The 22,991-nt window shown below is 45.7% G+C and overlaps 1 protein-coding gene across 9 annotated transcripts in view; it reads left to right on the top strand.

Annotated features, from left to right (window-relative positions):
• HDAC4 (histone deacetylase 4) overlaps window positions 1–22,991 on the top strand; it is a 214,088-nt gene that overhangs the window by 94,667 nt on the left and 96,430 nt on the right. For all 9 annotated transcript variants that reach the window (XM_048953284.1, XM_048953285.1, XM_048953287.1 and 6 more), the window contains one exon: window positions 11,176–11,420. In XM_048953284.1, the coding sequence (XP_048809241.1) occupies window positions 11,176–11,420 (245 nt within the window). The remainder of the gene's footprint in view (window positions 1–11,175; window positions 11,421–22,991) is intronic.

The following is a 22,991-nucleotide window of genomic DNA, read 5'->3' as shown; positions in this document are numbered from 1 at the left end:
TTTGTGTGGCCTTCAGGCAATGGCTTCTGGCATGGCAGGAGATGCGTGGTCTGAGATTCATCTTGCAGCTCTGAATTTACTCTAGGAGTCCATCACATAGAAAGCCATTGGACTATCTTGCCTGGCTTTGCACTATATTTAAAACTAAATGCCATCCAGAGACATTTAGGTCAGTTCCTTATGTTTTGCAAAGGATTTCCATCTGGTAAGACAGAGCTGTGAAGTGAGGGGGGCAGATGTACCACTCCTCTCAGTAGTTACTATGCGTCTCCATCTTGATAATTACTTTGACCTCAGCTAAACTTGCTTCTTCCAGCTGAAAGGCCCTCCGCTGCTGCTCAAGAGCCCTCTTGCTTGCACGTTATAACCTGATAGCTTTGCAGTTTCCATGGATTTACCCACCTCACATCCATCACAGTGGTGTATTCTCCACTGCCTTCTGGCTGTTGTGGTCTTCTTCTCTGTGGCTGCTCGAGTTCAACGCACATTTTAAAAACTAGTTACTGGAACTGTGAATTTTTATCAGCAGTATTTATAATTAAAATTCTCTTTATGCTATGTCTATTTTTAGGATTTGTGAGCAAGAATTGCTTTTCTGAGGTTGATGCTCTAAAGAGAGCTGAGCAGCTCATTTTCATACATGCAGTGTGTTCAATGGTGAGTTGCCCCAGAGCTAAGCACGATCTGATGCCACTTGCTGGACTGCCATTTGTGCCTCTTCAGCAGCATTGTCCTTCTTTGTTTTTTCAGATTTATTGCTCAGAAGAAAAATAAAAAGCATTAAAAAAGATTTAATGCAAATGGCTTTTGGACATTTCCTAGAAAACAGAGTTTCAGACGAGAGGAATGAAGCTGCAAATGATGCTTACCTAAAGCGACCTAAAAATAAGCTAGTATTTGTAGAGAACATAATCAACAGAGATGAATTGTGTATCGGTATCAAGCAGGAATTTTACCAGAAGAAGCTGTGGTTTGGGAGTGATCATCTGCCTGGTTAGCTCTGGCAGCCACCTTTGAAACAAATTTTTGTATAGAAATGTTGAAGCGTTTAGAAGAACTGAACGTTCCATTTTTGTCACACATTTCAGGTATTGAAATGTGCTGTAAAAATAGACTCTGGGTCTGCAGACAGACTCTGATAAGGTCATACCCAGCCTTTGCTTTTCTGCTGCTCTTGTTTCCCTCTGGGGAGAGCAGGGATGCTGATCCCGTTCTAAACCGTCAGAGAAAGGAGATGTGATGGGAAGCATCCTCCTCCTCCCTGTGCTGGCCTCCCTCTCCTGCTGAGAAGCTCCCCAGGGTTGTTACTGGCTCCTGCCCTGTGTTCCAGTTTATTTTGTGTATATTTCCAGTTGTTTTATTTTGGGTAAGGATACATATATATCTCCAGAGTTATAGGTAGAGTCTCTCACCTTTGTTTCTCACGACATCTTGTTTCTTCTTGTGGAAGAAACTCTTACTATTTCCTGAGTTAGAATGTCGGAAAAGTTTCTTATAGCGGTGTCAAAGCAAAGTTGAAGCTTTCACTTCTGCGCCCAGCTGCTGCCCAGCTTCCTACTCTTCCATGCATGCTACCAAGGTTTTGGAGACTGATGGGTGCCGTGGAGAAGATGGTGAAAACACAATGAAGGAATAGGAGAAGAGGGACCTCATTTAGATGTCTGTCCTCTTCCATCCACCCTTTAAGTGTGTTTTGTTTCGCTGATGATATGCATCACAGTAGAGTACTGCAGAGCCTGGTGGGAGTGCTGGTCATTGCTCCAGCATTCAGTTGTACTTAAGCAGTCATCCAACAGAAGGAAAATATAGGAAGGGGACAGAGCATTTTTTTTTTTTAGGGCAAGCTATTTTTGTGAGCCCTACAATAAGTGTGTACTTTTTTCTTGCTTTTACCCATTAGTCAGCGGGTAAACTGTAGCTGAATGGCAGGAGAAATGGTGAGGGGTAGGCAGGACACATTTTGTGTTCCACATTTCATTGATGTTGGGAAAACTAGGAAATGGGCATTGTGAGTGCTTGACCTACTATTCATATATGCAGTGCTTTGCTAAATTCAAATATTGTTCTCAATGGCTCAGACTCTTTAATTGCAACAGGTTGCTTAAAGACTTGCATGCACAGGGTGGATGGGCAGTGACAGCACTGTCACAGTGTCAGATGCTGCTGGCAACCACCCAGCTTCTACGTTTTAATAAAATACAACTTTAATTCTAGAAACTGGAAGGAACAGAATTCAGAATTCGGTGGAATTATAACTGAATCTGAATCTGAACTGTTGCATTGTTGTGGTTGTGTTTTGTTGAAGCTCTCGTGTTAAAATTCATCCCTGTGTCACTCTGGCTCTCGACATGGGAAGAAGCGCCTATGTAATACAGTAAAGAAAATAATGTTCTTGTCTTCCCAGGCTGGGGATGTTTTCAGCAGGATGACTGCTGAATTGTTGTTCCATCTTTAAAAGGCCATGCTGATGTCAGTGGCTTGAAGGCTGTACATAAATGCCAAGAAAAAGCTTGCTTTGAGTGAGAATCGTTGCTGTGACGCTGGGAAACTCGTCATGCATGGAGTGCTACCAGGATGGGGGGTGCAAGAGAAATCTGCCATCCGCTCTTAGGGCTTTGGATCCAGTTAACTGAAAGGCTGATTGTTTCTCTTAGTCCATGCTGGTTCAGATGGGTTTCCTTAACAAAAGGGTTTTGTAATTACTCTGTCCTTTATCAGCCTGCTGTGTTTAAATACGCTCACTTTTATCTGGTGCTTTTCTTTTCTTTTTAAAAAAGTTTTTTTTTACAGAAATCTGAAGTGAGAGTTTTAAGTGTTTGTGTTGAGGAGCTGAAAGACAGCATTTGCTCATTTTGGGGAAACGAGGAAGGGCTTCGGTGTAGTTTCTCCATTATGTCCTGGAATCTGACTGTTCTGTGTTTGTCTGAATTCTTCTAGAAAGCTGTTTGGTTTTTACCTTCTCTTAAAATAGCATATATATATATCTTTAATTTTATTCGTTCTGAGTGGATTAGAAGTACCATCCTGGGTCCTGACACAGCTTATGCACCTGTGTGTTAGAACTGCTTGAGAACAAAAGCCCCCAGAGGGCAATACAGAAAGCTGTGGCTATTTGCCTGCATGAACATATGCTGGTTGTGTGGGATCGGGATCTTGGTTTCTAATAAACTGTTGAAAACACTGCAGCCTTTCAGCAATCCATGAAATTCTGTGAGAGCTGCTGAACTCTTTCCTCTTACAGCTTGTGATTTAGCTGCTATTTTTGCTGCTTTTCCATGACTGAAGAGATTGCATTGCATGTTTCAGTGCCTGCTGTAAAGCTGGGAGTCTCTATCACTTGAGTGGTGATATAAATTAACTACCTAGCCTATTAATAATAACCAGGCCTGAAACAGTCAGAATATATCTTTTTGGCACACTACAGCACACGCATGTAATGGGGAGGGAAATTCCTTAGAATTCCATTTTACATTTTCTTTTGATCATGGGGAGTTGCATACTCTTGCTTACGTTCTGGATAAATCAGTGCATTAGATCTCGAGCTGTTAGCTAAAGCCTTGGCTCTCACAGAGCAACCATGCTGATCTCAGAGGCTGTGCAGTTCCCTTGGTGGCAACCAGCTCTGTGCTCTGCACTGTTGGTGCTGCTGCTTTTCCCCTTTTGGCAATCCTGAGTCTCTTGCCTGGTGAATTGGTGGATGCAGCAGGCACAGGAAGGCGGGCTGGCTGTGTGTGCTCCACAAGGTTTTGGCAGAGGACCAGCATTTCTCCAGCAACAGATAGGTGTCTTTGATCTCCCAGCTTCTCTCCATCTCTTTGGGAAGCTGACAGCATTTCCTCCGAGCAAGAGCTGCTTTTATCGCACAACTCGTTCAAATGGCCTGGCTGTTCACCAGCTGGCACCATCCCAAGTTGCAGGCAAACCATTTCAGTTCTCATTGCATCTACTGGAGACCTGATAGCAGCATTTCAGTGTCAAAAGGGGACAGACTTTTGCAGGGCCTGTGATGAGAGGACAAGGGGAAATGGTCTCATACTAAAACAGTGGAGGTTTAGATGGGATATAAGGAAGAAGTTTTTTACTGTGCAGGTGGTGAGGCACTGGCACAGGTTGCCCCAAGAGCTGGTGGATGCCCTGTCTGTGGAGACACCCGGGGTCAGGCTGGAGGGGGCTCTGAGCACCTGTGGAACTGTAAGTGTCCATGTTCACTGCAGGGGAGTTGGACCAGATGGCCTGTAAGGATCCATTCCGACTGAGAAGATCCTATGATTCTGTGATCTTGCCCCAGCATCCCCTTCGTCTGTCTGCAAAGCAGGGGTTACAATGGGAGAACCTTGAAACATCAGAGTGAGGAGGAGATGCAGCATGTGCCGTCCTCCTAGAAGTCCTCTCTGACTCCTGGCACTCCTGAGGTGCCCTGTAGCTGCTTCACCTGCTGTGTTCTTAATGATGTAGGGTCGCTGCTTTGCTGGCTCATCAGGTTGTCCAGACATCTGTGTAGCCTCAGTTCTGCTGTGTGCCATAGAATGGCTTGGATTGGAAAGGACCTTCAAGATCATTCAGTTCTGACCCCGCTGCTGTGAGCAGGGTTGCCACCCACTAGATCAGGTTGCCCAGGTTCCTCAAGCCCTGCTGTGCATACCTGGTTGGGTGGTGTTTTTGATGTATTATCTCAAGATGAGACTTGATTCCTTTTCCTCTCCCATCTCCCCTGCCCTCCTTTCTAAAGTACTGTTTTCTCTTCAAGGAAGGTCAGGGTAAGATTAGAAAAAGCATTGGAAAAATCTTGTGGGTTTGTTACCTCCCTTTTCTGTCGGGTATCTGGTAAAGTGAGGAGTCTCTGAAGCCAACAGCCAGACAGATGGATCAAAGAAGTTCATTTGTTGAATAATGCTTGAAATGAGGATGCAGGCGAAATTATGTTCCGAGGTATGTCCTTGAAGAAGGGCGGTATGATTTTATTTATTTTTTTTCTTTTTAATGTCTTCTAAATTATTATTTATTTATTTAGGCACTTTCCCCATGGAGACTCAGGTGGCTTTCACTTGGCTGTTCCCCTCAGGACAAAAGGGTGGCACAAGGGAACTGTGTGAGGAAGGACTCACCCCGGTTGTATGACGTTTAAAGTGAGATACCTTCCAGGCTTACTCTTTCAATTCCATTTTTAAAAAATTTCAGTAAAAGAACTGACATCATCTTCATTTGTTAAAGGTGTTGATTGGAGCAATGAGAAAAGGAGGCAGCAGTGCAGGAAATGTCTCCCTCTGGAGCACTCTGTCCTGCCCATGCTCATCTCTTGATCAAGGGTTGATGCTTGGCCTTCCTGCAGGTGCTATAATGTGAAATCCTTAGAGTCTCGTTAAGGATTTATTTCCTGTTCTGTGCGTTCTGCAGTGCTGTTTCATTTGCGAAGTACTTGGCTTTCCTGCTGCAGAAGGACATAGCTCAGAAGGTACTCAGCTGATCAGGGTGCTTCAAGTCCCCAAGTTTTTCGTGGTCCTTCAGATGGGACCCTTAGAAATGCATCCTGCCTGTAGGATCCTGGTGTGTAGCTGGGAGAGTGCATTTTTCCCAACTGTGATGTGCTGTTCTGAGGTTACAAAACACTGCAGTGTGTGTTATATCCGTGTCTGTTGTTGATGTAGTTTAGTGACTTCTTTTTCTTCTTTTACTATAGAGATACTTTCTAATGTTTAAAGCCTAAGATGGAGAGAGTGGGATATGTGGTCAGGTCTTACAGTGTTACTTTCTTTACATTCATGAATAAAACATGCATGCTTATCTTTCACAGGTTGCTAATACATGTTAACGAGCAATCTGCAAGAAAAGGTATTAGGATAAAAACAAGTTGATTCTAGAAATCCAGAATCCCTATATCCTGATCATGACTTCAGGTCTTGGTAGTAATGAGAAGAAACTTTCTTTGCCATGAATGAATGAGTGACATTTAAAACTCCATCTGTTGCCTACGGTGTGGTGCCTCACGATGTGTTTCAGTGGCTGATGGGATGATTAATTTCGGTTCCCATTCATGCAGCATGACATGTTCTCATAGTGGGGAATGACTCCAGCCCTTGCTGAACTGCAGCATGTGTGGTGCTCGCAGGAAATCTCACTGCTGTTTGCTCATGGCTTGTGTGCTGAGGAAGGATCCAGGCTGCTTTCGCATTCACCCACACAGTTCTGCAAAAATAACGGTGTGTGCTGAGCTGATTGCTTCTGGCGGATGGCTCCATCTCCTGATTGGACTAGGGGAACGTTGTTTTAGTTTTACGTAGAGGTTAAAACCTTCTTCCTTTAAAACTCTTGTTTCTGAACAGGCCTGGCCCTGCCAGCCAGGTGAGGAAAGGAATCGTGTTGCTCTGCCCTGCCTGGTGTGACCTCGAGCACTGGGGGCAGGTTGGCTGCCACAGTATGAGAAGGTCCAAAGGAGGGCTGCAAAGATGGGGAAGGGTCTGAGGGCAGGGTGCGTGAGGAGCGGCTGAGGTCCCTTGGTTTGTTCAGTGTGGAGCAGAGGAGGCTGAGGGGAGGAGGAATCATGGCGGCCTGCAGCTCCCTCGGATGCTTGCAGTGTGCCATGGCCGAGCTCGGGGATCGGGCTGAGATTGAGCCTAGAGAGTGGCCCAAACGCATTTGGTGATGCGTGGCCTTTTTTTTCACTGTTCTCTTCTGGAGAAATACTGCTTATCTTTGAGGCATTCTGTAGTAATCGGCGTGCTGTCGGCTCAGAGCAGCTCTGTCTTCCAGGCGTTCTAACAGCGCTGCGCAGTGCTCTCAGCCGTTTCCTTACGGTGCGCACAGCACCATGCATGCTGCTTTCATCCTGGCACTGCAGGCAGATACTGCAGCAGCTTGTTGCTATTAATAGCCCTGATCTCACTGTCTCTCCGTGTTTCGGCAAGTTGTGACATTTTGGGAAGCCGAGCTGTGCAAGCAGAGCTGTGTCCCCATCGCAGGGTGACGGTCACAGCCGCCTGCCTGGGGCCGCTGCCCTGAGCCTGGTGGCGTGCCTTCTTCCCCTGCAAATTGTACAACGTGGTTTTGGAACCTGCATGCAAGCAGCCGAAAATCAAGCTTGGGTTGAGGTCTGTGCACGCACGTCCCCGGCCATCAGGCTGCACAGCACAGACTCTCGCTTTTGCAGTTTTTTGTTGGCTGTTGCTGAGTGGCTGCTGCTCTGCTGTTGGCAAAATCCGGCCAGAGGGCAACACTGGCACACCAGTAATTAGAAAGCAAACTCATTAGTTGGAAATAAAGCACGGGGGAGAAGCTGAGTCAGTGGTGTCTGGAAAGTGCTGGCCAGGGATGTCCAGTCACAGCCCCACAGAGCTGTGGGTTTCTATGGGAGCCCAATTGCTCGCCCAGCAGGGTTTGGTGTGCCTGGGTTGCTAAGCTCATGCTGTCACAGGCATGTGGTGGTACGTCTGTGATTCCCTTCCTCTTTGTCACTTTCTGTCCTCTTGCAGCTCCAGCAGTGGATGTGGGGACTTCTGAGCTGGAGGGAGGGGGGTCTCGGGGAGCACGTTCCGTGCACTTTGTATTTGAAGCTGATGCTGGTTTGAAATAGAGGGGAGGCAGCTTTCTGTGCTGCTTAAATTGAAATGAAAAGAGTCCTTCTGGCGACAGCTTTTGGTTTTTAAAGAAGTAGTTTTGAAAATGTTCTTAAAGTTCAGCTTCAGTAAAGGTTACGCTGAAACAAGGTTTGAATTTAAATGTTTCAGATATCCCGTGTCCTTCTCATACTGAAATCTTCTTTTATCGTACATCTCAGCGTGCTTTCAGGACTGAATCCTTCTATTTTGTCAGTCCTTTAAGGACTTCCAAGAAAATGCCGTTTCGGAGAAGAGGGAGAAAACACAGTTATTACTGCAGTTCTTATTTAAATAATGCATGCACATATCTAAATAGCATCTCCCTCTTCTAATCCCTTCCAAACTGCCCGATGCTTGCAGAGAGGTGATTTTTCTGTTGCAGACAAGCCCAACGTATGACTCTCTGATAATGTATTTATATGCAGCCTTGATGTGAAATGATTTTAATGCCAGACATTTTCTGTAGGAAATGGACCCTTGCTTTGCAAACTGAGCTGATCGGTCTGTTACAGCAAATACATTTAACTGATAGATTCCGTCCTCTGTTGATCTGATAGATGGTGTGGGCAGAGCTGGGAGATGCCAAATTTACAGTCCCAGCCACGAGGCTGCTCTGTGCCTGCAATCGATGAGGGCTGGAATGCTTTAGGTCTTAATTAACGTGCGGCACGCAGGCGGCCTTTGATGTATAGCCATGTTTTATTTATGCGGGGAGGGAAAAGCATCAGAGTGTTTCCAACTTGGTGTAAAAATAGTGGTAACCGGACTGTGGAAAAAATCTTTGCACGCCTAGGTTAAATAATAATAATGCTGATAATTCCTCCTGTTTTTTGCGTTGTGTTCTTACAGTGAAGGAAGAGGCAGGGTAACATGAGATAGTTTATTATTCATAATTGAGATCTTGTCTTGTAATTCATGGGTTTGGCATTTCTCATTAAAACTCTGAATATAGTCTTTGTGCTTTTGCTAACGTCATGAATCTGATTGTATTAATATGTTCTCAAGGCAGAACCTATAAAAGCAATTTTCTAGTCTACCATAAAAAATTCATAAGAATACAGGCTTTTTTTGTTTTGATGATGCGTTCATTAACTAGAGAAGGTTTTATTGTTTTCGGGAGGGCCCCGCAGGTCAGAAGCGCTCGCAGCTTCTGTTGGGAACTCATGGCGTTTCCAAGAGTTTCTTGAGACCGAAATAGCAAGAGGCCGGGATGACGCAGCTCTGCGGGGCGATGAATGGGAGCTGTGGCCACGGCGCCCCAGCTGTGCGCAGTGCCAGGCGCTGGGGAGGCTTGCGTGCTGCTGTCCCCAGCTCCAGGAAACAGAGCGTTTGTTGGGTCTTCCCCGGAGATCGGCTGCCTTTCTCTGCGGGTTCGGGCCCTTGTTGTGGAGCAGAGCGGGGCAGTTTGTCACTGGCACAGTTTGAGCTCCCAGCTCCCGTGCTCCTAGGTAGCGAGTGCCTGGTTTGCTGTCCTGATCGGTGGGTTTGATCCTCCCACATTAAATACTTGGAGCTCTTCTCCAGCACTGGGACTATGGAGTTACACCAAACCATACTCTGGTGTGTCCAGGAGCTCTGGAAAAAGACAATGTGTGCCTTTGGACAGGGAAGAAGGCAGGCTGGGAGAAGCTGTGGGTTCATGTGTTTGTTACATCAGGGTTGGCTTTCTGATCACTTGGGGTTTGATTGGGCTGCATTAAGAAAAGGGGTGGCCAGCAGGGACAGGGAGGTGATCGTCCCCCTCTACTCGGCTCTTGTGAGGCCCCATCTCCAGGCCTGGGGCCACCAGCACAGGAAGGACTTGGAGAGGGTCCAGAGGAGAGCACTGAGATGGTCAGAGGGCTTGGATGGTCAGAGGATGGAGAAGGGTTGAGGGAACTGGGCTTGTTTAGCTTGGAGAAGAGAAGGCTGCAGGGAGACCTCATTGTGGCCTTCCATATTTGAAGGGAGCGAATAAACAGGAGGGGAAATGGCTGTGTGTGATGGTAGGTGGTGACAGGACAAGGGGGAATGGTTTTAAACTGAGACAGGGGAGGTTTAGGTTGGATATTAGGAGGAAGTTTTTCACACGGGGTGGTGAGGCACTGGAACAGGTTGCCCAAAGAGGCTGTGGATGCCCCATCCCTGCAGGCATTCAAGGCCAGGCTGGATGTGGCTCTGGGCAGCCTGGGCTGCTGGTTGGCGACCTGCACACAGCAGGGGGTTGGAGCTGGATGAGCACTGTGGGTTTTTCAACCCAGGCCATCCTGTGATCCTATGATTTGGTGGGCTGAAGTAGAGTAAAGCCCTGCTGAGTTGTTTAATTTGGTTCCATCTCCTTTTAGAGATGAGTCTGAACCTTGCTGTGGAGCTGCTACACTTGCAGAAAATGGGGCTGAAGCACAAAGTCCCCAACATTTGCTGCCAAACAAAGTTGCTGCTGTTCCAAGAGCAGCCACTCAGCATCTGTCACAACATTCGGTCCTCACGTTAGTGTGAGAGTGTGAGAGCCATAATGCTTAGATTCAGATGATTCGGTTGGGTTTTTGAGAGCCACACCAGGCACTGCCCCCCACACTCTGTGCTGCCAGCCTGCCCTGCAGGTGAGAGCCCTGGAGAGAGGGATGCAGGAAGGAAAACACGGGGGAAGAACTCATGGGCTGAATAACGGCAGCACTTCCAGCAACGTGACCTTTTACAGAAAATATTTCCACCCAAGAACAGCCTCCTCCTCCCTGCATGAGCTGAGCTCCTTTCCCTGGGCAAAGTGCAGGTAGGTGCCTGCGGGTCTCATTGCGGGCACCTCGTGCTCCTCCCAGCCCAAATCTGGCTGCGTGCTGTGGTGTTGCATGGCAAGGGTGCTGACAGCAAAGCAAGCATCCTTGTTTGTGTTGGGCACTGTGTAGCTGGGTCCAGGTGCCCCAGAGAGTGCAGTGAATGGAAGGATGTGGGCTGCTCGCCCTGTGTGCTTGTCTCACCTCCCCGGGAAGGTGGCTGGAGTACTACCTGGTCAGGCTTAAAATGAAATAAGAGCTTAATTTGTAGGGAAATTTGCTGTCCTTTGCCCTTCTCTTGGTTGTGTTTCAGCATTGTCTCCTCAGAGTCTGAGTTAGAGGCACGTTGGGGCACTTCCCCGTGCCCAAACATTTACACCTGTCTGGTTGTTGCAGCAGCGAACTCTAGACTGTCACAGGAGCCCTTCATTATCCATTTGCTTTTGTTCAAGCTCCTTTCAGAAAAATATTATGAAGGATACAGTGTGTAGTGATTTTTTGGGTAATTTTTATTGAGAGCTTCATGTTTCTGACCGTAAGAGTGTATGAATTGATCAGCTGTAAGACAAGATGGATCTTTGCTGTGAAGTCCCAGAGTAATATTTATCCATCTAATCTCAAGTGATGCTAGAAGAGTGCAACAGGGACGTGTGCTTGAATACACAGGCTTGGAGTGATAACAGGTAGGGTCACGTGCAGTTCACTGAAGTTTTTGCTCTGAGAAGATGCACGTATTCATAGGAGACGGTGGCTGGAGAACAACTGCTTGAGCTCTGTCTCCCATAGTGCTTTCTTACCGCTCATCTCTCCCGTGTGTTCTCCATCTGCAGTTGACGTGAGCACAGCACTGCCCTTGCAAGTTGCCCCAACCTCAGTCCCGATGGATCTGCGCCTGGACCACCAGTTCCCCATGCCCGTGACAGAGCCGACGCTCCGTGAGCAGCAGCTGCAGCAGGAGCTCCTGGCGCTGAAGCAGAAGCAGCAGATCCAGAGGCAGATCCTCATTGCCGAGTTCCAGCGGCAGCACGAGCAGCTCTCCAGGCAGCACGAGGCCCAGCTGCACGAGCACATCAAGGTAAGCGGCAGGCGGCCCTGCTGCGGGGGGCTGCTGGTTGGGGATGGAGATGACATTCTGGGCTCGGCACGCCACAAGGCTTTCCCAGTTCAGCTCTCAGGCCGGGCGCTTTACCTGGCTCCGTCATGCAGGACAAAAAGGAAATCTTTTTACACACTGGGTAAGTAGGAAGTGCAGCTCAGAAGATGGCTGTTGCATAGTGAAAATGTTAGACATTATATAAATATTTCACAGTGATAGACTATTGCTATGGTAACATAAGCTTTCAGAATTGCTAATAGGCTCCCTTTTCAAAGGGGGATTAGCATGGCACATGGTAAATAGTGTTAATGTAATATTAAAAAGCAACCTCAATTCAACCTTATATAACTTTCATTTTAATATAAAGTATATGTCAGAGCGGGGAAGATAGGATTAAAAGTTAATGTTGTATTATTTACAGACTTTTCAAGCACCGTTATTAGCCTGCCTTTGCGAGAATAGAGGCTGTTTGAAAGTAGATTGACTAACAGCAAATGCCTTTGTCCTTAGTGGGTCCTGCCTGCAGTCTGCTGTCTTTGGGACAGAGGTGTGGGCAGGTGCGTGTGTATATGCACTGATGTACATGCATATGTTTGTATGCACAGATGTGTGTGGGTGCGTGTGTAATTGTTGTGTACATGTGTGCCTATGTGTAAGCTGATTTGGGTAAAAGTCTGCATTAGAAGAAAATCAAGATCAAGTTTTAAGAAGCCAGTTCTCATGGTATATCTAGACCATGAAGTAATGAAGGTCTTCCTCTAGTCTGTAGGGCTGGTTGGATAAAAACTTAAAACAGAAATGAAGCAATCCTGTACAATGAAGGATGATGACCTGTGAGGCCATCTCCTGTAGTAAGTGTGTCATCTTGCCTAGAACTTCTTTTAAAATGAAATGGCATGTTATATTAAAATAAGTCAATCCCACTGTATCTCACAAAGAAAACAAACCCCAGACCAACCAGTGAGCAATTAGGAATGTAGGTTTTTTGTGAGAGCAAACTTCTTGTGTTTGTGTTTGTCAGTCAGCATTTGGATGCTAGATTCACCAGTTTTTTGGTTACTGAGTTTCAGAGGCTGACAACTGCTCTTGGTGTGGTGGCTGTAAGTGCAGGGAATTTGTTAGTTTGTCTGGAGAAATTAAACTTACAACCACATATTTGATCTCTGAACTCAGATCTGTTCCGCTGCTTTATGGCTCATGAAAAATAACATGGGAGGGGAGAGAATATTAAAGGAAAGAAATAAAAATCTGAGCATAAGGGGTTGAGATGTGAAATATGGTATAGAAGCGGCTCTGAATGAAGGTGGAGAGGTTTTTTATGGAGAAATTCATGTGCTTCTAGAAAATCATGCATACATACCGCTCTGCTCCAAGCATGCAAGGGGAGGACTGACTCTACATTGAGTCAAGAGAGCTTCCCACTGCTTTTATCCTCCTCTTTGCTGTTGATGCTGCTGACTTGGGGTGCACAGCACTTTAAGGTCGTTGGGACCTAAATGCTGGTGCATGTGAAGATGATGGGTCTAAAGCATTGTTGCAGAGCGGTTCTGATCCATTGTGTTCTTAACAGAAACACAAGACAGGGATGCAGTTCCTGATCTTTTCTGTTCACTCCAACGCCGAGTCTTTAGATTAACTGTGAGAAGGAAACAGCAAATCCCTGACACTCAGAATTAGATGATTGGTTTATGTTGTCACTGATGAGATTAAGAATTTCATTAGTCTCTTGTCTCCAAAGCAAACTGTTCAGTATGCAGGAATAATTCAGACTGAGTGATGTAGTTATGAGTTTCTTCAACTGAAAATATTGTTTTGTAGCCTGAGTAGTTTACAGCACTGCAGTGAAGGTGTCTATCACTCTCATTAATAAATTTATATTCCCAATTTCCTCTTCAGGCAGACGTGTAGCCTGCCTGAAGGCTGCAGAAGAGCCTGAGCTTGCCTGATTTCTGTTAAGATTGCATGTTAACACTGGCAACTAGAGTGGACTTGCAGTGTGCCTTACTGCGACATCACTTTTAGTTCTAAGATGTTTTCAGCTCCCTCCAGATATTGGGTTTTTTTTGGTGCAGAAAGCAACCTTTCAGCAGCTCCTGCAAGGTAATTGCATACCTTGCAAGCTTGCATGCTTTCAAAAAAAAAAAGTAGTGGCTCCTGCAGATTAACTAGAACTTTCAATGTCAGAACAACCTCAAAATGTACTGAGACAGATCAAAAAATTAAAATACAAACATAAAAGTTCAAACCTTACAGTCGTATCAAACAAAATGGCAGTTCTTTGACTTTCTCTCTGACATTGGTTTCCTTGGAAATGGTCAGGACCTTTGTTATTCATGCTGTTGAATTCTGAAATTGCTTTGTTGCAGACTGTTTCCGCAATGAGAGGGGAGTTCTGCACCTTCCTGTGTTTTGCATATCTTGGTGATGCTACTTAGAATTTATTAATTTGGCTTTTCTCATTGCTGCCTAGCATCCAGCATTTTAACCAACAAGTGCAAAGGCAGGGCTTTCTGTGCTTTACCCTGTCTGGTGCCTGTTTCTGAAACGTCATGCCTACACCTACAATGTAGGGACTGTATTTCGGTGTGCTGGGGCAGCCTCTGGGTGCAGCTCCATACACAGAGCAAATACGGCACTGGGTCTCCCTTTTGGCAAGACGTTTGGATCAAATCCCTTTGCACTCTTCCACTTGTAGATGTTGAATAGTTTTTTCAACAGGGAACACGCCGGCTGGGTGTCTGCTCCAAAGAGTGTCACACACGGGGTGTAGAGGTGAGGATAAGAATGGTTTTGATGCATTTCTTTAGCAGCTCTTATACCCAAAGGAGGTAGAGTTTGTGTTTAGCGTTTTCGAGTTGCAGCAAGCAGAGCTGAGATTTTAAAGCACTTCTTTGTTTAATGTGTTAAACTCTCAGCTAATACAGCTGCAATTGTGGTTTGTGTTTGTTTTCTTTCTTTTGAATACCATGTTGTTGGTATGAGCAGAGAAACTTCTGATTCAAGAGAAGGCTAAGGGAGTGGGGTGGTATCTCTCCCTCTCCGTCCCAGCCAAAGCAGTACTATAAGAAACATCTTAAATTCTTTTTAAGTCAATTAAATTTGGCTTGAGAAATGCTGGCATGTTTTTCTGCATTTCTATTCCAGTAGATAACTTAATCTGAAGTTCTGGTATTTTCCAGAACTTGATTTTATTCCAGCAGGCTTTAATCATCTGATCTAGAGCAGGAGCAGGCGGGTGGCCACCGTCCCCTGTCCCCCCATCCGTCCCTGCTGTCACAGGCACTCGTCAGCTGCTCGCATTTGAGCAGAACTGACGTTTGGGAAAAAATGGTCTTCATGTAAAAGGGGGCACATTCCGGAAGATGGTGCAATCTGGAGGAGCAGGCTGAGAGCAGAATGATGTTTGTGGAAGGAAAGGCTGTAATGGGACGTAGCTGCAGCTCGACGTGTTGAGGGAGCGGGATCGTCGCGCACAGGGAGGAATGAGAAAAGTCTGACTTGTTTAGGGAAAATTAGCTGAGCCTTCTGAAGACTTCACACCATATGGAAATACAGAAAACTGTCTTTCACAACTACAGTGCAGCTTTATAAATTGCTGCAACTTGACATCTGAAAGCGGAGCAGGATGGGAGCCGGGGCTGCTGGAGGGATGGACAGGAGCTCGGCTCCAGCACGGCCGCTCACCTTTGGTGAAGCAGATTTTCCACGGAGGCGTGCCTCACCAGATGTGCAGCAGTGCTTGTAGCCTTCCAATCTGCCTTCTGAAATAAAAACAAGGATGGAACAAGGAGCCCGGCGCCCAGGCTGTTGCCGGTGAGACTGTGGAAAGGCTCTCTGCAGGTTCCAGCGTGAGCTCGGCCTGACCTTTGATTGTGAAGCCACCGGCAGGGAATATTTTCCTTTCTGAGTCACTGATTCCCAGCCAAGATCAGCTGGAAGTTACCAAAAGCTTTTCCATTTGCCTTCTGGTCAAGGGCTGGAGCTAAACGATCGAAGAGGGGCAGGACGTGTGCTTTGGCGGTGCTGGAGGCATCTGGGGCAGCGTGAGCTCCACAGAGCAGCGAGATGCCTGGTGGGTGATGCAGCTCATCCCTGCCTTTGCGCTGCTCGAGGTTGGAGCAGGGCTCGGAGGAGCTCTGGCTGTTTTATAGCCAGAGCCGGAAAATTTTTCAGGATGCTGACGTACATCAGTGTTAGCACGTGGCAGCAGGCTGCAGCAGTGTGCTGATGGCGATGGGGCGGCTGCAGGCAAGCAGCTAAGGCTCACGGTTCCTTGTGAAACTCAAGTCTTAACCTGGAGGAATGCAGTGGTGTTAATTCTGCCATGCAACTCTTTTTTTTTTTTCTGGCATCAGGTAACAGACTGTCAGAATGTGTATTAGAGCACAGTGCTGTTTGTGTGTATATAAGGCAGAGAAGTGCATCTATATGGTGCTCAGAGACATCGTGGGTTCGTGCATAAGTGACAGCACTGTGCATAGGAGGGAGCTCTGCAACAGTGTTCACCAAGGAATGATGCTGGAATTGTTGGTTTTTTTTTTTATTAACACAGAAATTTCATACTTTCAACAGTATGCTTGTGCTGCTGAGTGGCCTCATGCCAATAAATAAAAATATGTGGAATGTTTTCAGACATTGGCTTTATATATAGCAACATTCAGATAAAACACAGGGAGATGGATTTGTTTTTGCTGTTTTCAAATGACGTGTTTTCCATTAGCACGACTTCTGATGGAACTGATGGAGGGGAGATAACATACCAAAGCTGGTAGCATCTGAGTTGGTTATTCAGAGACATGGGGAGGAGCTCTCCAGCCATTCCTTCATTTTGTTTGAGGGTAGAGGTCTTCCAGGGAATCTGAAAGATTTTCCAATGCTGTAAATAAAATGGAATTTCTTTCCAACGATATCCAGAGTTTGTATCATGTTGATGCTGAAGTGAAAAGCTGCTCTTTGCTTTCACTTGGTGACAGCTGCCCTTGTTAGTGTGTCTGCTTTTTCAGCCCTTGTGTTGCCCAGCCTCTTCTTGGTGGCCTCTTTGAGATGAGTTGTTTCTTACTTTCCAAACAGGAAAAAGTACTCCTGTTAAAAACCTGCTGACACAGTTGGTGTCGTCTGCTTTCATCCCACGTCTTTGCTGGCTGCTTCCTTCCCCATGCAGTGGGCTGGGGATGCTGAAGAAACACCTTGAAGCCTTGGCCAGAGGCCTGTCCTGCCCTGCTGCTGCCCCTTCTGTTGTGCTGCTGAGCTGCTTGTTGGATCTGACCTGCCTCCATGTAGCCAGACTCCCTCAGCTCCATTTTGTGACTGTTCTGCAGAGCACCCACTCCTTGCAGTCTGCACCGCTTTCAAGAGAAACTTAAAAAGCCCGGAGATACCAGGTGTCTGCCTCTGTGTTCTGATATGATAGATTATTCATCTTAGAGAACTGCAGCTGGGTACAGGCAGTGGTAAAAACAGACTGAACATTTTGTGCCTCGTTACGACTTGAATTCATTGCACAGTGTTCTCTTGCTATTTCTAGATGGTTTTCTCTTCTTTGTCAGTGACCTTCTCTTGTTCTTCTGGTACACGTAGCTGACTCTGTGGCCTGAAAGTCTTAAACCTGGATCCTGCAAAACTTAACTTCTGATGGCAGTAGCCCCCGGGAAAGCTTTTGTAAGATCAGAGCGTTTGCTGTCTTTGAAAGCTGGGGGTGACTTTCTTCGTGCTCAAAGGCAAGATCTTTTCCAAGAACAGTGAGGGGCAGATCTGCACGCGGAGGTGTGTGTAATGCTGGGTTCATAGAGAATTCTGAGAAGCATCAGTGGTTTCTGGACCGAGGCTGGATTGCTTGGCCGGGAGAACTGTCTGCAGTAGTCCTTACAGACAGTCTCATAAGATTAAGTGGTTAAAGGAACATGTTTTCATTTGAATCCTTCTGAGATGGACCCTGTTTGCTGGGTGGAAGGAGCAGAATGGCAAATCACAGATCTCACTGCAGCAGGTGGACTCGGTGGCTTTCATCCTGTGGAGCCCTGTGCCAGCGTCTGTGGCATTGGCTGTGGAGCAAGCCATGCCCTCCTTGCACCATCACCTTTGTTTCAAGGTTCCCAGCTTTCTATCAGAATGTGGAGTCTTTCTGTGGAGTCTTAAATTGGGCTGGCTCTTGGATATTCTGAAAGCCTGACTGATGTAAATGAGAGAAATGCCAGGGTTCACTGGCTCACAAATAACAAGATCTTGCTTACTTGATAGCACTTAGTCATTTTTTTCAGAGGAATCCAAGCTACTTTTGAAGTGGTTAAATGTGTTCTTTTCATAGCATGAATTTGTCTCCTGGCATAATGTGAGTGGGGCACACTGGTATTTCTTTAAAGCTTAAGGCCTTATGGTTTCTATTCAGTTTAGAATTTCAAAATAAACAGCAGGGAAAAAAAAAAAAAAGCACATTTCCAGTTCACACTTAAATTTTCAGCTTCAACTTTATGTTATTTTTGAACTCGATAAAATTAGATCGGTATAAGGTTTAAGAGAATACGTTGAGAATCAGGGCAGGAGCAGAGAAACACCCAAGCAAATCCTGTTAAAATATCAGAAATAGTGACCTGTTAATATACACTATCACTGATTAAATTAACGTTCATAAACTGAGAATTCCTGTTACTGTCTATGGTCTCAGCAAGATTCAGCTGGTGTACATGAGGGTGAAGTTGTGCTTAAAATGTAAATCATACAGTAAATAACCTCACTTGTCTACACACAGTACGAACGATGTTTTAGGCTTAATCTCCATGTTTATGTTTCCTGTTGAACTGGTGATGGTGTGTAAGAATGACAGATGCTTGGTATTTCAGTTGGTGGCATGCTACCTTTAAACACGACTCTTCTGCTCAGCTTGCATGAGCATTGGATGATGTTGGCCACTCTCTTTCAGTCAGTAGCCTTCCTGCAGGCACAGCAGGCATGTGGGCTGTCACTGTCTCCTTTCAGGCACAGGAACGAAAAGTGGTCTGCTTCACCTCATCTCAGGGCATTAAAACTCTGACAAATGGAGCTGAACCAGAAATCTCAGACACACAAGCGGTGGCTGATGCTTTGTGGCAGCAGTTGGACTGCCAACAGTGAGAATGCCAAAGATGCAGCTGAACACGTCTTGCTGCCCTCCAGTCCCTTTCTGTTCAGGAGTGGAAGGCACTTCCTTGTCTCATTTCACTTTGCACAGGTGCTTTGCACGTGTTGAAGCCTGGCAGAAGTTCTCTGGTGAGGTTTCCCTCCCCTCCTCTTGTGCCTGCCAGCTTACTGGTTCAGTTGCTCTGTCCCCTGTTCCATTATACAGATGACCAGGAGTGGTGGATCAGCAGTGCAGCCATGCTTCTTCTTTCCTCTCTTCATATTTCCTTCATTGAAATGACCAAAATCTGATGGTGATTTCTCTGGTTGTTCCCACTGAAGGATCTTTGCCCAACATCTCTACTCCTGATACTGATTTTTTGCATAAGATTTCCATTCCAGCTCCTCCATTCCCTGCACCCTGAAGCAATTTTGAAAAGACAGAATTTTTCTTCTGGGGACTGACATCTGATCAGCGAGGGCATGGCAAAATCTCGTGTGGCATTAAACATCTGAGGTTCATACCTATTCAGGGAATTGCATGGCTCCAATTTACCGAGAGTCCTTATCATCATGGTCAATTCTGGATACGCAGAGGACAGAAATTGAACTTAGTGCACAAACTTTTAGCCTTTTAGGAATGGTGAGCAGTCGTAGGTGTGAAAGGAATGGAGATACAGAAGTATATATCCATGTATGAACTGCTAAACTAATAACGTGGGATCTTTTCACCTAGGACTGGCAATAAGGAAACTTAGCCATCGTTCCCCTTCCTGAAGACGTCTGAGCCTCATAAACTTGAAGACCAGACAGTCTCAGTTGGATATGTCTACCTCAGACCCATCTCTTGCCCAGGAAGCTGTCAGCAGGGAAGGATTGTTTTCCTGCGCAGCGCAGAGGCTGGCTGCAGCAAATTCTGGCACAGGACTGCTGCTGTCAGCCTGTCTGATAGCTGGAAGGGGGCAGGCTGAATATACGTTCAGATATGTCCAAGAAAAGAGGTGATAGGCATTTGTTTGCCTGAGCTGTATTTACAGATGTTTGTGACTAGGAGCTCTTGCTACTTGGCTCCTGATGAAAACCACAACTTTTCCCCCTCCTTTCCCAGTATAACCAATTAATTCTGACTTGTCTCCAGTATTCCAGAAGGTATCTTCCATAAAGCCTGACTGGCTTTGTCCTTGGAATTGAAACCCGTTGTGACGGAGCCAAGAGAGAGAATCCTGAAACAAGAGCAATAGCCTGAGACTGCAGTAAACAGGATGGGGAGAACACGAAGTGGAGAATTCAGCCAAAGGAATGGCTAGCTTTGAAATTTGTTTAAAATGACCCCATAGAATATATATGTATACCTTCCAGAGTATATCAAAATATGCTGTCCACTCATACATTGTGATATTTTTTTTTTTGTGAGGTGATTTGATGTATATATTTTTTCTCAGCTGGTGCTTCCTTGATTTTCACCTACAATTTTCCTTTAATTTCATACAATCCGAGCCACAGATCCTTCTGAATATATGATTTAACCTCTCACAGACTATAGAATTTGCCAAAACCAGTGGCATATGATTTACCTTAAAAACATCTTTGCTCCAAATCCCCAGCCTCGTTGCCTGAGAGGCGAGAGCGTAATCCTGTGAAGTCTCTGAAAGTATTTCCTGGGTCGTGCCTCTGCCTTTAAGCTGTGTGTTCAGCAAGTGCTGAGAAGATGATGGGATGCTTTTGGTAACGTCCAGCATTGTCAGTTTTGAAAGATGTATTTTACTTGTGCATCTTTGTGACTTCTTTGAGGCTGTTGTCTCTATCACTGAGCAGCCTGTTGTTCAGGGGTGGTAATGGGCAGCAGCTGAAGCTGTTGTACACAGCCTCTGAGCTTTCCTGCAAGAAGTCCCGCTCCAACAGCTCCCTGTCTTGTACTGGGGACCTGGATGCAGTACTCCAGAGGAGGCCTCACGAGGACAAAGCAGGAGGGGACAGTCACCTCCCTTGCCCTACTGCCATCCTTCTGTTGATGCAGCCCAGCATATTGCTGGCTTTCTGGGCTGCAAGTGCACACTGCTGGCTTGTGTCAAGCTTTTATTCCACCAGAACCCCCAAGTCCTTCTCCACAGGGCTACTCCCACTCCATTCGTCACGCAGTCTGTACTGGTGTTTGGGATTGCTTTGACCCAGAGACAGCATTTTGCGCTTGGCCCTGTGGGGTTCACACAGGCCCACATGTCAAGTCTTTCCAGCTCCCTTTGGATGGCATCCCTTCCTCCTATTGTGTCAGCTGCATCACTCGGCGTGGCATCATCCGTGCTGAAGGTGCATTCAGTCTTACTGTTTATCACTGATAAAGATACTAAGCAGCACTGGTCACAAGACAGACTCAAGGGACACCATTTGTCACTGATCTCCACCTGCACAAGTAGGTATGCTGCATGCTGGCCATGGGGCCAGTCTACCCTTTCATCTGTGCTTCTGCTCAACTGCCTTGCTCTGGAAGGAGCTAGAAACGTCAGATTCGAAGAGGAGCAGAAGTGCTTAGTGTGATGTCCTGCTATGCTGTTGTGCGTGGTAGCACCTTCCATAGGTGATGTCAGGTTGAGGTTGCAGTTAGGAGATAGATGCAAAACAAAGCTGCTTTGGATCACAGCAAACTTTTATCAGCAGTAAGTGTGCTGGCTGTTGCTCACCCAGACTTGCCTGTGTGGTTATCTTCAGCTGCGTGAGTAAGGGTGAGCTGTCTGGCTACAGGTAGTTTTACGTTGCCTTTCACTAATTGCTGTAAGGTAAAGCGTTCAAAATATATATTATAAAGATGTAGGAGCTATAGTTGAAGCTTTAAAACCTCTCCTGCTATGCAGATTTTAAACACTTTTACCATGGTGTGTCAAGTGAATGACAGAAGGACCTTTATAGCAGCTGTTGTATGGAAAGGAAGGAGCAGAATGTGGGCAGAGAGCTGTGTCTGGCTTCTGGGGGAAGAATAGGGTGGTGTCTGCAGCAGATGGGGGGACACAGGAAGGATCTGCATTCTTCTGCTCATCCAGCAAATGAAGGAAGGGTTATGGAAGCCTTAATGATACACACCTTTGTGAAACACATCCTCGTTCTTTCCAGTAAATGGGATTTTTGGTGTCAGTACCACCCTCTTTCCAGGAGGACACTGGCTTTCTTTTGGGCTGAGGCTGCTGAAAGGTTTCACTTGCCAGTTTTGTTGTAATTGCTAAAGAAAACCATTTTGCTCCACGTAACTTAAAAAGAAGTTTCTCTGTGCAGAGCAAGTTTTGCGTACAGATATGGTGTCAGCTTGTGTTCCAGATAGATGTGCCTGAGAACTGAAGACAATTGTGGAATGTGATGGCAAAATCCACCGCACTGCTGAGCCCATACGGCCAGTGGAAAATTGATAAATAGCTGGAAATGCTCTACATGTTCCCTGTTACGTTTATTAATATTAATATATGCTCGAGGAGCACCAGAAACACCAACTACAGGTACAGTTGAACATTTGTGCAGTTTTCATAAATAGTGGAAGCAGTGACATTAAACATATGCAGGAATCCCCATAGTTATAAATATTTACAAATATTTATTTTGGCAAAAGCCAAAATATTCAGATGTTCTGAGCTGTGCTCACTAATACAGTGTGTGTATTTGTCACTCAGCACACTTCTCAAGTTGGGAGCTGAATTATTGGTCAGTGCAAGGGATTTCCCTTGCTGTATCACTTTGTATTTCACAGATATTTAGATTTCATTGCAGTTCAGAAAAGCACACCACTTCAACTATGTGCAATTAGCACGCAAGCCTTGCAGGGATGGCACTGATTTCATTTACCAGCAAGGGAGACCAAATGCAGTGTGTGGCTCGTGAGCCAGATCGGACACAGTAATTAATAATCTTTATCAGAGCCACCTCTCAGTGAGCATCTCTTTCCATAAGCCGTCCAGATACGCATTGTTTTTTTCATTTACATTTCACTACAGATGTCAATGAAAGCACAGTTCCTCCTAAAGCATCATAATGTATGTAAACCATTGCGGGAAGCATAGCATGCAGAGCCTTGGAGACTGCAGATGGAGAGAAAAGGCTCCTGATTTCATAAAAATAACAAAACCTGTTTTAACATATTGTGCATTAAATATTGTTCATTTGCATACTTTCTATGGCTAGGTTATAAAAGCCCACCATGTGGTGGACTTGTTGGAAGTCTGAAAAGATACTCTTTCTCCAAATGGAGATGTGTTAGTGGAAGCTGCTGCTTAATTATAAAACAAAAATAACTTGTTTTCTGCATTATTATTATTATTTTTTTTAACGTTTCATTTTTGTTTTTTTTTTTACTTCTGTAGGTTTTCAGGGTCGGAGTTTTAGTTGTTTCCTTAGAATACAATAGCATTATGGAGGAAAGCATAGTGCAGTCCCTGCGAGTTGTGCTAGCTTGGGCTCGCTGTTGTACAACAGTCTGCC

The sequence above is a fragment of the Lagopus muta genome, chromosome 8, assembly GCF_023343835.1.
Source record: "Lagopus muta isolate bLagMut1 chromosome 8, bLagMut1 primary, whole genome shotgun sequence".
NCBI classification, from domain to species: domain Eukaryota; kingdom Metazoa; phylum Chordata; class Aves; order Galliformes; family Phasianidae; genus Lagopus; species Lagopus muta.
This window is presented reverse-complemented; position numbering and strand designations above follow the sequence as displayed.